Consider the following 13,557-nt stretch of genomic DNA (forward strand, 5'->3'; position numbering starts at 1 on the left):
TTTTGCAGAATTCTGCATGCAGTCTCAATTTGGTGTTTGTCCCATTTTGTAAAGTCTTGGTTGGTGAGCGGACCCCAGACCTCGCAACCATAAAGGGCAATGGGCTCTATGACTGATTCAAGTATTTTTAGCCAGATCGTAATTGGTATGTTGAAATTTATGTTCCTTTTGATGGCATAGAATGCCCTTCTTGCCTTGTCTCTCAGATCGTTCACAGCTTTGTGGAAGTTACCTGTGTCGCTGATGTTTAGGCCAAGGTATGTATAGTTTTTTGTGTGCTCTAGGGCAACAGTGTCTAGATGGAATTTGCATTTGTGGTATATATATAAATGAGGAGGTTCGATTAATCCAACGATAAATAAATGAGATACGAATCCCATTGGCATATATATATATTTTTTGTAATTCTTATATATATATATATATATATATATATATATATATATTTAGATTCTAACCAATGACAGGGCCGAGGTAAATCACATGATCATTTCTGTGAGTGGATTGACCAATGAGAAGCAGCGGTGGCTTTTTGAATGGTGAAAGGCCGGATCAGTAGCTAACATTTAGAGAGGGAAACTCGCAGCAAACTTGAAAAAGGTCCATTGACCACATCAGAAACAGGACAATATTGTAGAAACAACAGTTATTTTGTGATATATCTAGATTCTCGTTAGGAAATCACCAGTACAATCATTTGGAACAAGCCACGTGGATAAAGGTGATTTGTGCTTTACTTGTGTTGTCAAAGCTAGTAGCTAGCTAAGTCTGCTATAGTAGTTAGCTAATGCATTTTATTGTTAACTAGAGTGGTTAGCCAGCTAATTTTAGGAGTTTCAACAGTTGTTGGGTGGCATTTTGTTAACTATTGTTAGCTAGAACAGTCAATGGTTGACTTGAGTAGCTAGTTATGTATAATTAGGCTGGACAATAAAACGTGTCGATTCACCCAAGGCTGAAGAACGGCTGAAGAACGTTGGCTAAGCTGGAACACTAGCGCGAGCCCATAGCAAATGAATGGAATCGAACGTTCGCAGAGCCTGTTTTGACTGGAGTGAAGTTTAGAATTCCATTTAGCCTAAATGGCACCAAAACATGTATCGCTTTTTATTTTGCCACTACAATCTGTTCTTAGGACGAAACTGGAAAAAGAACAACTCGTGTAGAAAGTAAACATCCGCACATCAATGGTGCCAAGTGTGCTCATGTCTGCATAACGAGGAAGTAGGAACATAATGGCTATTTCTGGTCTAGCGTTTGATGAGATACACTGCCCAAGGCTCACACCATTCGAAAGATGGGATTTAAAATGGTGTCCGAATTGAGGAAATCTAAATATACACATTGCGAGATATTTGGTGAAATATGCCAGCATGCTTCTCCATAGGACAACATTGGGGGGAGCTCAGCGTTCCAAGGGCAAAAGGTATTTCGGAGGCTAACGTTAGATGACAACAAGATAATTAGAAATATGAGAATCTCATGATTAAAGTGGTGTCCAATAAAAAAAAATATTATTCTGGAGCTATTTGGCAAAATAGACAGACATGCCTATATTTCCCTGTAGTAAACAAGGGGACGACCTCAGAGTAACGTTTTTTTGTTTGTTAACATTTTAACTATAAACACCGTGAGCAGGTCTGAATTGCCAACTATAGCGTAGTTGCCATTGTGACATTACAACAACATGGGGTTCGAGTTTGTGCCACAGTTGTTCAATAGAACTAATAGGAGCTGACAGGGTGAAAAATGCCCTAAAATAAGGTCTGTTTTTTCATGATTACTTCAAAACTACGGCATGCAGCTGGGATATGGTAATATTTTGAAACGGCTCCACCGCGGACGCATTGAACTACTTTTTATTTTTAAAGCATTGTTAAAAATGTAATGTGTCCAGCCGAGTATGATGTAGTGATAAATAGCTGACCTAGATTGGTTTGCTAGCTCGTAGCCAAAGCTTGTTGCCTTAGACAAATAATCCTACCTTAGTTTATGATGCACTATGCAGGGGCATTGATCTGACAAACCTGTAATTATGTCTTATTTCTATTGCCTTCACTTCAATGGGGTTTGTTGGCAGACTAACCGACTAGGTGTATTGCTGCCACCTATTGCATGGGTAGTGAATGAAAAAACATGGCAACAAAACAAAGAAATACATAAATACACCCATCCCACTCCTTCAGTCATAGTTCCTTGTAATGCCTCTAATGTAAAATGCCCGAGTCCCTAAACTTTCAGCCGCAGTCACAATGTCTATTTTCTCAGATTTACTATTTTGTTTGCACTGTGCAGTTTATAACCAATGCAGTAAACAATACCAAGTCCACCTTTTTAACATGGCAGGATCCTGGTCTTTAACTAACATGTTTTCTTCAACGTTTCTCTTCTGACTGCTTTCGGATAGGAGAAACGCTGACCAGCGCTTACTCTTGCCACCTCTCGCTTTCACGTAACAAGGCACTTTAGGAATTAGGGCGCATGTTCGACACCACAATTGCAGCATTTTGCTTCAACTGCCATACAATAATCTTCCCCAAAACATACAATTGACATGTCCAAATATTTTACATTTATCACACTACATGGATTTGGGCACGATGTCTCGTACAGGATATCTCACAACCCAAATATACGTGTGAGAGACTTCTTTTAAAGACCAAAATAATGAATGAGTGGGCCTTTTCTCTCCAGCCACCATACCACCACTGCAGCTACTTTTCAGTTACATCCTTTGCACTCACTTTTAGCGCCACTCCAGAGAACCCCCTTGATAGGTGCCCTTACTTCACAGATCCACATGACACCTTCCAATCTGAAATCTTGTTCAAAGCATGCTCCTTAAACACACAAAAAATAAATAAGCCCACTTGTTATCCTAACTGATGCAATGCATCTGTGCTTTTTCATCAAGATGTCAAACGGATCTCCCAGGTAACTCCATCGGTCCAAAACCTTCACTCCAACAACAAACGTTGGATGGAACGAGGCATGGATTTACTAGATCACACGAGCACCATTTTTGTTCGCCACTAATCCATTCCTTCACTCATCTTCCTTGGACTATTAACTAAACTGATTGCTTTAGTCTTTTTCAGGTTGGCATCATGTCTCAGAAGCAGATATATTACTCTGACAAATACGATGATGAGAAATTTGAGTATAGGTAAGTTGACGGTACTTTTTTCTTCATAACCGGTTTTGATCTAGCTATATAGCTAGTACTGACACCGCTTGCCTGACAGCTATCTTCCTTCCCAGCCCTGTGATGTTGACACAGCGTGACTCCGTAAAGTACCGTTCCATGTCTCCACTGTCTGTAGGCACGTGATGCTGCCCAAGGACATTGCCAAGCGTGTGCCCAAGACCCATCTGATGTCAGAGACTGAGTGGAGGAACCTGGGCGTCCAGCAGAGTCAAGGCTGGATACACTACATGATCCATCAACCAGGTACACTGACAGATTTTACAGGGCTAGTCATTAACTTTTGGAACTCTCTCCCGGATCCGGGAGAATTGTCATCTACTGACACTAATTAGCAGAACGCAATTGACAGAAAATATTACTAGAAAATATTGATGAAATCACAAGTGAAATATATTGAAACACAGCTTGGCCTTTTGTTAATCACCCTGTCATCTCAGATTTTGAAATTATGCTTTACAGCCAAAGCAAGACAAGCATTTGTAAGTTTATCGATAGCCTAGCATAGCATTGTGCCTAACTAGCAGCAGGCAGCTTGGTCACAAATCAGAAAAGCAATCAAATTAAATTGGTTACCTTTGATGAGCTTTGGATGTTTTCACTCACGAGACTCCCAGTTAGACAGCAAATGTTAATTTTGTCCCATAAAGATTATTTTTTTATAGCCGAAATACCTCCGTTTGTACTTCACGTTTGGTAGAGAAATCCACCGGAAACTGCGATCACGACCACGCCGAAAAATATTCCAAATTAGATCCATAATAGCGACAGAAACATGGCAAACGTTTTTTATAATCAATCCTCAAGGTATTTTTCAAATATCTATTCGAAAATATATCAACCGGGACAGGTGGCTTCTTAGTAGGATAGAGAGAAACAATGGTTGCATTTGTCTATTATGTACAAATCACTCAGAGCCTCCAGCTGGCCACTGACGCAATGTTGTCGTTCAGACTAATTTTTAAAAATAAAAGCCTGAAACTATGTATTGTGACACTAGACACATTAGGGAAGCCATAGAAAAAGGAATCTGGTTGATATCCCATTCACTGCTCGATAGGGACGCATAGGAACGCAGAGCTTTTTTATTTATTTATTTTTCCCACCTTTATTTAACCACGTAGGCTAGTTGAGAACAAGTTCTCATTTGCAACTGCGACCTGGCCAAGATAAAGTGTAGCAATTCGACACATACAACATCACAGGGTTACACATGGAATAAACAAAACATACAGTCAATAATACAGTAGAACAAAAGAAAACAAAGTCTATATACAGTGAGTGCAAATAGGCCATGATGGCGAAGTAATTACAATATAGCAATTAAACACTGGAATGGTAGATCGGCAGAAGATGAATGTGCAGGTAGAGATACTGGGGTGCAAAGGAGCAACATAAATAAATACCAGTATGGGGATGAGGTAGGTAGATAGATGGGCTGTTTACAGATGGGCTAAGTACAGGTGCAGTGATCTGTAAAATGCTCTGACAGCTGGTGAGGGAGATGCGTGTCTCCAGCTTCAGAGATTTTTGCAATTTGTTCCAGTCATGGGCAGCAGAGAACTGTAAGGAAAGACGACCAAAGGAGGAATTGGCTTTGGGGGTGACCAGTGAAATATACCTGCTGGAGCGCGTGCTACGAGTGGGTGCTGCTATGGTGACCAGTGAGCTGATATAAGGCGGGGCTTTACCTATCGGAGACTTGTAGATAACCTGTAGCCAGTGGGTTTGGCGACGAGTATGAAGTGAGGGCCAACCAACGAGAGCATACAGGTCGCAATGGTGCGTAGTGTATGGGGCTTTGGTGACAAAACGGATGGCACTGTGATGGACTGCATCCAATTTGTTGAGTAGAGTGTTGGAGGCTATTTTATAGATGACATCACCGAAGTCAAGGATTGGTAGGATGGTCAGTTTTACGAGGGTATGTTTGGCAGCATGAGTGAAGGATGCTTTGTTGCGATATAAGAAGCCGATTCTAGATTTAATTTTGGATTGAAGATGCTTGATGTGAGTCTGGAAGGAGAGTTTACAGTCTAACCAGACACCCAGGTATTTGTAGTTGTCCACGTATTCTAAGTCAGAGCCGTCCAGAGTAGTGATGCTGGACGGGCGAGCAGATTGATTGAAAAGCATGCATTTCGTTTTACTTGTATTTAAGAGCAGTTGGAGGCCACGGAAGGAGAGTTGTATGGCATTGAAGCTCGTCTCGGGGGTTGTTAACAGTGTCCAAAGAGGGGCCAGAAGTATACAGAATGGTGTCGTCTGCGTAGAGGTGGATCAGAGACTCACCAGCAGCAAGAGCGACATCATTGATGTATACAGAGAAGAGAGTCGGTCCAAGAATTGAACCCTGTGGCACCCCCATAGAGACTGCCAGAGATCCGGACAACAGACCCTCCGATTTGACACACTGAACTCTATCAGAGAAGTAGTTGGTGAACCAGGTGAGGCAATCATTTGAGAAACCAAGGCTATCGAGTCTGTCGATGAGGATGTGGTGATTGACAGTGTCGAAAGCCTTGGCCAGATCAATGAATACGGCTGCACAGTAGTGTTTCTTATCAATGGCGGTTAAGATATCGTTTAGGACCTTGATTGTGGCTGAGGTGCACCCATGACCAGCTCTGAAACCAGATTGCATAGCAGAGAGGGTATGTTGAGATTCGAAATGGTCGGTAATCTGTTTGTTCACTTGGCTTTCGAAGACCTTAGAAAGGCAGGGTAGGATAGATATAGGTCTGCAGCAGTTTGGGTCAAGAGTTCCCCCCCCCTTTTGAAGAGGGGGATGACCTCAGCTGCTTTCCAATCTTTGGGAATCTCAGACGACACGAGAGGTTGAACAGGCTAGTAATAGGGGTGCAATAATTTCGGCAGATAATTTTAGAAAGGGTCCAGATTGCCTAGCCCGGCTGATTTGTAGTGTCCAGATTTTCCAGCTCTTTCAGAACATCAGCTGACTGGATTTGGGGGAAGGCTTGGGCGAGTTGCTGTGGGGGGTGCAGTGCTGTTAACCGGGGTAGGGGTAACCAGGTGGAAAGCATGGCCAGCCGTAGAAACATGCTTATTGAAATTCTCAATTATAGTGGATTTATCAGTGGTGACAGTGTTTCCTATCTTCAGTGCAGTGGGCAGCTGCACTTATTCTTATCTTATTCTCCAAGGACTTTTGTGTCCCAGAACATTTTTGAGTTAGTGTTACAGGAAGCAAATTTCTGCTTGAAAATGCTAGCCTTTGCTTTTCTAACTCCTGTGTATTTTGGTTTCTAGCTTCCCTGAAAAGCTGCATATCACGGGGTCTGTTTGATGCTAATGCAGAATGCCATAGGATGTTTGTGTTGGTTAAGGGCAGTCAGGTCTGGGGAGAACCAAGGGCTATATCGGTTCCTGTTTCTAGATTGCTTGAATGGGGCATGCTTATTTAAGATGGTTAGGAAGACATTTAAAAAAATAAAAAATAACCAGGCATTCTCTACTGACGGGATGAGGACAATGTCCTTCCAGGATACCCCGGCCAGGTCGACGAGAAAGGCCTGCTCGCTGAAGTGTTTCAGGGCGCGTTTGACAGTGATGAGTGGAGGTCGTTTGACCGCTGACCCATTACGGATGCAGGCAATGAGGCTGAGATCTTGGTTGAAGACAGCAGAGGTGTATTTGGAGAGCAAGTTGGTTAGGATGATATCTATGAAGGTGCCCGTGTTTACGGCTTTGGGGTGGTACCTGGTAGGTTCATTGAAAATTTGTGAGATTGAGGGCATCAAGCTTAGATTGTAGGATGGCTGGGGTGTTAGCATGTTCCAGTTTAGGTTGCCTAGCAGCACGAGCTCTGAAGACAGATGGGGGGGGAAATCAGTTCACATATGGTGTCCACAGCACAGCTGGGGGCAGAGGGTGGTCTATAGCATGCGGCAACGGTAAGAGACTTGTTTTTAGAGAGGTGGATTTTTAAAAGTAGAAGTTCCAATTGTTTAGTTACAGACCTGGATAGAAGGACAGAACTCTGCAGGTTATCTTTGCAGTAGATTGCAACACTGCCCCCTTTGGCAGTTCTATCTTGTCTGAAAATGTTGTAGTTTGGGATGAAAATTTCAGAATTTTTGTGGTGGTCTTCCTAAGCCATGATTCAGACACAGCTAGATCACCCGTGTTGGCAGAGTGTGCTAAAGCAGTGAATGAAACAAACTTTTAGGGAGACTTCTAATGTTAACATGCATGAAACCAAGGCTATTACGGTTACAGAAGTCATCAAAAGAGAGCGCCTGGGGAATAGGAGTGGAGCTGGGTACTGCAGGGCCTGGATTCACCTCTACATCACCAGAGGAGGAGTAGCATAAGGGTACGGCTAAAAGCAATGAGAATTGGTCGTCTAGAACGTCTGGAACAGAGAGTAAAAGGGGGTCCTGGGGGCGATGAAATAGCTTCAAGGTAAAATGTACAGACAAAGGTATGGTAGGATGTGAATACAGTAGAGGTAAACCTAGGTATTGAGTGATGATGAGAGAGATATTGTCTCTGGAAATATCATTGAAACCAGGAGATGTCATCGCATGTGTGGGTGGAGGAACTAATAGGTTGGATAATATGTAGTGACCAGGACTAGAGGCTCTACAGTGAAATAAGCCAATAAACACTAACCAGAATGACAATGGACATCTATTGAACATATGGTGGGCTGCATTGGGTGTGTCACACTAACTTATTTGAGCTTGCCTTATGTGCATCATTGGAGAGACCGTTCACTGAACACACACAGAATAAAGTCCTGAGTGGGCAGTATATTTGGATATAGCCACGGGATGGTTTTTCAATACCGTTTAGACTATTTGAAGTTTTTTAATACAATGTTATATTTGTAGCTACTTTTTAAATAAATACCCGCAGTCAAATTGTGCAATATATTGGGAGATAAAGCAGATCAACAAAATCTTTTCACCCGGCACAATTTTTTAAATTACAAAGCTAACTGAAAAGTTGAGCCTGTCACGTCTGTTTGTAAATAGTACAGCAGGAGAAAGCAGGAGCAGGTGAATCCAGCGGTGTATTGACGGGTTATGTTTTTAAATCGTTTTTTTTTTTTTTTTTTTTTAATTTAAACTGAGTGATCAGGGGCATGCAACTACCATGTTTCTTCACAGAACATTAATGCAACATATTCTGCAACATATTCTGCAGAAAATTACCTAATTTTCATCAGATGACAACAGAAGTGAAACTCTATTTGGCTGGCAGTCACAAATCCGCAAACAATAAGGCAAGGTCTTTTTTGCAAAAACACTGCATGGCCATCATCATTTCTGTTTTACATAGAAATAACTTTAAGCAAAGTTGGCTACATTAATCTTGCATTTTAACAGAAATATACTGGAGAAAAGTAGCTACACATCAGTCACCTAATGCCAACAGTTGTTCATAATAATGCTGTTACTATACTTCTGTTACAAAAAGAGGGCGAGAGACAGTTGGATGCTGACTGACTTCCGGTATTTTTATTATTTTGTTGGTAAAAATAAAATGGCCATTTGTGATTTCTCATCCGCGTGAAGTGCAACTGAAGCACAAAATTAGTCTGATGCCGGGCAGAAATTACAAGAAGCATTTAAGATGTGTTTACAAAACTCAGCAAGACATTAATTATGCATTTTTATCTTTTTTTTTTGCTTGCTTAAGTGGCTGAATTAATAAGGACATGGGGCATCCTATAGTTTTCACTTCCTGCCGTGTTTGAGAAGTCCAATCCCTTTTGGATGAGTTACCTGTACAACTGCCACTACCATTTTATTTATTTTTTACTTTTTTTAAACCTTGTTTATACAGGTTTTTCTCATTGAGAACATCTATTTTCCAAGAGACCTGGTCCAATGGCAGCAAGGGGAACAACGTTTCAGACAAAACAACTTAAATACACATTATTAAACAAAACTACAAACACACATATACAACAATTTGCATATTAAGTTGGAAGTTTACATACACTTAGGTTGGAGTCATTAAAACTCATTTTTCAACCACTCCACACATTTCTTGTTTAAAAAACTATAGTTTTGGCAAGTCGGTTAGGACATCTACTTTTTGCATGACACAAGTAATTCTTCCAACAATTATTTACAGACAGACTATTTCACTTATAATTCCCTGTATCACAATTCCAGTGGGTCAGAAGTTTGCATACACTAAGTTGACTAAGTTAAACATCTTGGAAAATTCCAGAAAATGTCATGGCTTTTAACGCTTCTGATAGGCTAATTGACATAATTTGAGTCAATTGGAGGTGTACCGTGGATGTATTTCTAGGCCGACCTTCAAACTCAGTGCCTCTTTGCTTGACATCATGGGAAAATCAAAAGAAATCAGCCGAGACCCCCACAAAAATTGTAGCCCTCCACAAGTGTGGTTCATCCTTGGGAGCAATTTCCAAATGCTTGAAGGTACCACATTCACCTGTACTAACAATAGTACACAAGTATATAACCACGCAGCCGTCATACCGCTCAGGAAGGACACGCATTCTGTCTCCTAGAGATTAACGTACTTTTGTGTGCAAAAAGTGCAAATCAATCCCAGAACAACAGCAACGGATCATGTGAAGATGCTGGAGGAAACGGGTACAAAAGTATCTATATCCACAGTAAAACGAATCATATATATCGACATAACGTGAAAGGTCGCTCAGCAAGGAAGAAGCCACTGCTCCAAAACCGCCATAAAAGAGCCAGACTACAGTTTTTTTGGAGAAATATCCTCTGGTCTGATGAAACAAAAATAGAATTGTTTGGCCATAATGACCATTGTTATGTTTGGAGGAAAATGGGGGGATGCTTGCAAGCTGAAGAACAGCATCCCAACCACGAACTACGGGGGTGGCAGCATCATGTTGTGGGGTTGCTTTGCTGCAGGAGTGACTGGTGCACTTCACAAAATAGATGGAATCACAAGGCAGGAAAATGATGTGGATATATTGAAGCAAAAATGTTTGTTTTTTTCTCCTCTCAAGACCTGTTTGCTGCGCCACTTTTCAGAGCAGGCAGACCCATTGCCCTAGCGACTCCAGATTACAAAAAGTACACATGCGGCTCCAGAGGGTTTCCTGTTTTTCCTTGAGACAAGCGTGTCAACTTTAATTTGCACAATGTCTCGTTCATATTTGATTGTCATTTTTGGTGAGTTTGGACATTTACATTCTGTAGCTCCTACCTATATATGTTTGACTATGCGCTGGATTGCCTTTCATTGCAATTTGTTTTATTTTCGTTTGCGCTCCTAAGCAAATTTTGCTAGCATCCTCCATGGAAATTCGCTATTACTTGTGCAAATTTGGTTAGCATTCTGGTAATAATGATAAATAAAGTAGGGTGGTAAACAGATTTCTATCCTTATCCTCTCATCCCATTGGGCTTCTATTTTCTTTAGCCAATTTTGGTGTTTAATGCGGGCCCGACAGACAAGTTCCTTACTTTCTTCCACTTGCCTCTTCCATTTTTTTGGGAAATGCTGCAATTAGTTGGTTTAATTTTGAGTAGAGCATCGTTGCCACGTATCCAATAACATTTTGCGTTGGTGGTGTTTGTAAACACAGGCTACTTAACCTTTTTGTACAACTTTAGGAAAAGCGGCACAGGCAAAACAAGGATAATAAGTTAATGCCTCTCCTGGGGGAAACTTAATTTCCACTCCGAGGCCAAACAAATGTAAGCAATAACAGCCATTGCTCTCATTCAAATACAAAATCCAATACCGAAGTTCTCCAGATTTCCAATAATTGAGTCAACAAGATATTTGGAAGGATCAAGGATGGCCTCGTGAGACGACTAGAACACATGAAAGAATTATCAGGTGTCCACAATATGACTTAGGGTGAGTCCCAATAATATCTCCTTTTGTTCACTACTTCCCACAAATCTGAAAGCATTGGAGTGCACAGTGGCTTGCGAAAGTATTCCCCCCCTTGGCATTTTTCCTATTTCAATCCTGGAATTAAAATGGTATTTTTTGGGGGGGGTTTGTAACATTTGATTTACACATGCCTACCACTTTGAAGATGCAAAATATTTTTTATTTTAATACAAGAAATAAGACCAAAAAAAACAGAACTGGTGCGTGCATAACTATTCACCCCCCAAAGTCAATGTTTTGTAGAGCCACCTTTTGCAGCAAGTCTCTTGGGGTATGGCTCTATATTCTTGGCACATCTAGCCACTGGGATTTTTGCCAATTCTTCATGGCAAAACTACTCCAGCTCCTCCAAGTTGGATGCGTTCCGCTGGTGTACAGCAATTTTAAGTCATACCGCAGATTCTCAATTGGATTGAGGTCTGGGCTTTGACTAGGCCATTGACATTTAAATGTTTCCCTTAAACCCATCGTGTGTTACTTTTTTAAAATATTTTTTTTATTTTTTTGGGGGGGGGGAAGGTGAACCTCTGTGCCAGTCTCAAATCTCTGGAAGACAAACAGGTTTCCCTCAAGAATTTCTCTGTATTTAGCACCATTCTGACCAGTTTCCCAGTCCCTGCCTATGGAAAAACATCCCCGCAGCATGATGCTGCCACCATGCGTCACTGTGAGGATGGTGTTCTGTGGGTGATGGGTGGTGTTGGGTTTGTGCCTGACATAGCGTTTTCCTTGATGGCCAAAAAGCTCAATTTTAGTCATCTGAATTGTAGTACCCTTTTCCATATGTTTGGGGAGTCTCCCACATGCCTTTTGGCGAACACCAAACACGTTTGCTTATTTTTTTTCTTTAAGCAATAGCTTTTTTTTCTGGCCACTCTTCATTAAATCCCAGCTCTGTGGAGTGTATGGCTTAAAATGGTCCTATGGACAGATACTCCAATCTCAACCCTGAAGGCGCTGCAAAGCTTCAGTGATCTTTGGTCTCTGTTACCTCTCGGATTAATGCACTCCTTGCCTGGTGGGTGGCCCTCTTGGCAGGTTTTTGTTGTGGTGCCATTCATTCCATTTTTTAATAATGGAGTTAATCGTGCTCTGTGGGATGTTCAAAGTTTTGAATATTTTTATTTTGTTATATCCCAGCCCTTATCTGTACTACTCCACAACTTTGTCCCTGACCTGTTTGGATAGCTCCTTGGTCTTCATGGTGCTGTTTGCTTGGTGGTGCCCCCTGCCTTACTTTTGCAAGGCACTGTAGGTATGGGTTAGAAGGATTTTTCTTTCAAATCAGTGAAGGGAAGTAAACTAGTGCATACATTGGTAGGAAGGACAGATATATTGGATACAACCTGCCATTTTTGTTTTCATTTACTTCCTAAACTTCAATCACTCACTTTTTCTCTCTCCCTCCAGAGCCCCACATCTTGCTGTTCCGTCGTCCACTGCCTGCAGCCTGATCTCTCGGACAGAGGGCGAGAGAGAACCCATAGGGAAGAAGATAAGAGGGTGGCTGGAGATGGTTGAACACAACTCAGTTGGATGGATAAAGACTATTTTGTAAATACTGCATCGTATACAGTGGAGCCAGAGTCGAGCTCCCACCCACTGACTCACTCACTGTGAAGCCTTTCACATTTCCTCTGGACCTGCTTGGAACCCTTTCATATTTTTCTCTATATGTACTAGCTTGATAATGTTGCCAATGTGTGCGTCTGGGAAGAAAAGGAAAATGGCAACACATTTTCATTATTCTCAACTTTAACCCACTATACCAACTGTGAGTTGACTAACATATCTAATTTTAAGGCAGATAGTAAGATGGTAAATGTTCAAATATAGGAGGCGGCATTTTGGCAGCACAAATGTGCAGGGATCTTACTGAAATTACTGATCATATACCTGTTATGGCACTTGATTCAAAACTTATTTTGAATACTTCAAGTGTATGCACTCTTACACTGTACAAATGATAGCCCTCTGGATATTGTGGAGTAAAAGTAAAAACAAAAATAATGTTTTTAATATAAATCGTGACCTGCTGCAGTTATACTGTAGACTGTCTGCATTTTTAGGACTGTCTGCATTTTTAGAGCTGTCAAAATGGGACCCAATATCTTCGTCGCCATGTCTATGATTGTACAAATCAGCTGCTCAGTTTTTATGAATTCTTGTACACTATAAATAAATGTTTTCATTTGACATTCTTCTCACAGATTGTAATTTAGTTCTGCACTTTTTAACCTTTTTAAATTTTGCCATTTTGCTTATAGTGGTGTTAAGTGGCTTTGTAGTTGGATAGATTACATGTCTAAAGTTTGGACACCTACTCATTCAAGGGTTTTTATTTATTTTAACTTTTATACATTGTAGAATAATAGTGAAGACATAATTATGGAATCATGTAGTGCTCAAAAAAGTGTTAAATAAATCAAAATATTTTATATTCTTCCAAGTAGCCATTGCCT

General features: G+C 41.0%; 1 protein-coding gene across 3 annotated transcripts; it reads left to right on the forward strand.

The window, feature by feature from the left end:
* Positions 1-534: 534 nt before the first annotated feature.
* On the forward strand, positions 535-13,291 carry LOC135550163 (cyclin-dependent kinases regulatory subunit 1). 3 transcript variants are annotated; one of them, XM_064980712.1, is made up of 4 exons: positions 535-721; positions 3,089-3,166; positions 3,324-3,451; positions 12,506-13,291. In XM_064980712.1, exons 2-4 carry the CDS (start codon positions 3,108-3,110, stop codon positions 12,547-12,549), a joined length of 231 nt encoding a protein of 76 aa, XP_064836784.1. In that variant the 5' UTR covers positions 535-721; positions 3,089-3,107; the 3' UTR covers positions 12,550-13,291. The 3 variants fall into 3 exon arrangements, with proteins under 3 accessions (XP_064836784.1, XP_064836785.1, XP_064836783.1); XM_064980713.1 differs by having other exon boundaries at positions 3,099-3,166; XM_064980711.1 differs by lacking the exon at positions 535-721 and adding an exon at positions 731-1,426.
* The last annotated feature ends 266 nt before the right edge of the window (positions 13,292-13,557 follow it).

Source organism: Oncorhynchus masou, chromosome 12 (genome assembly GCF_036934945.1).
Source record: "Oncorhynchus masou masou isolate Uvic2021 chromosome 12, UVic_Omas_1.1, whole genome shotgun sequence".
Taxonomy (NCBI): Eukaryota; Metazoa; Chordata; class Actinopteri; order Salmoniformes; family Salmonidae; genus Oncorhynchus; species Oncorhynchus masou.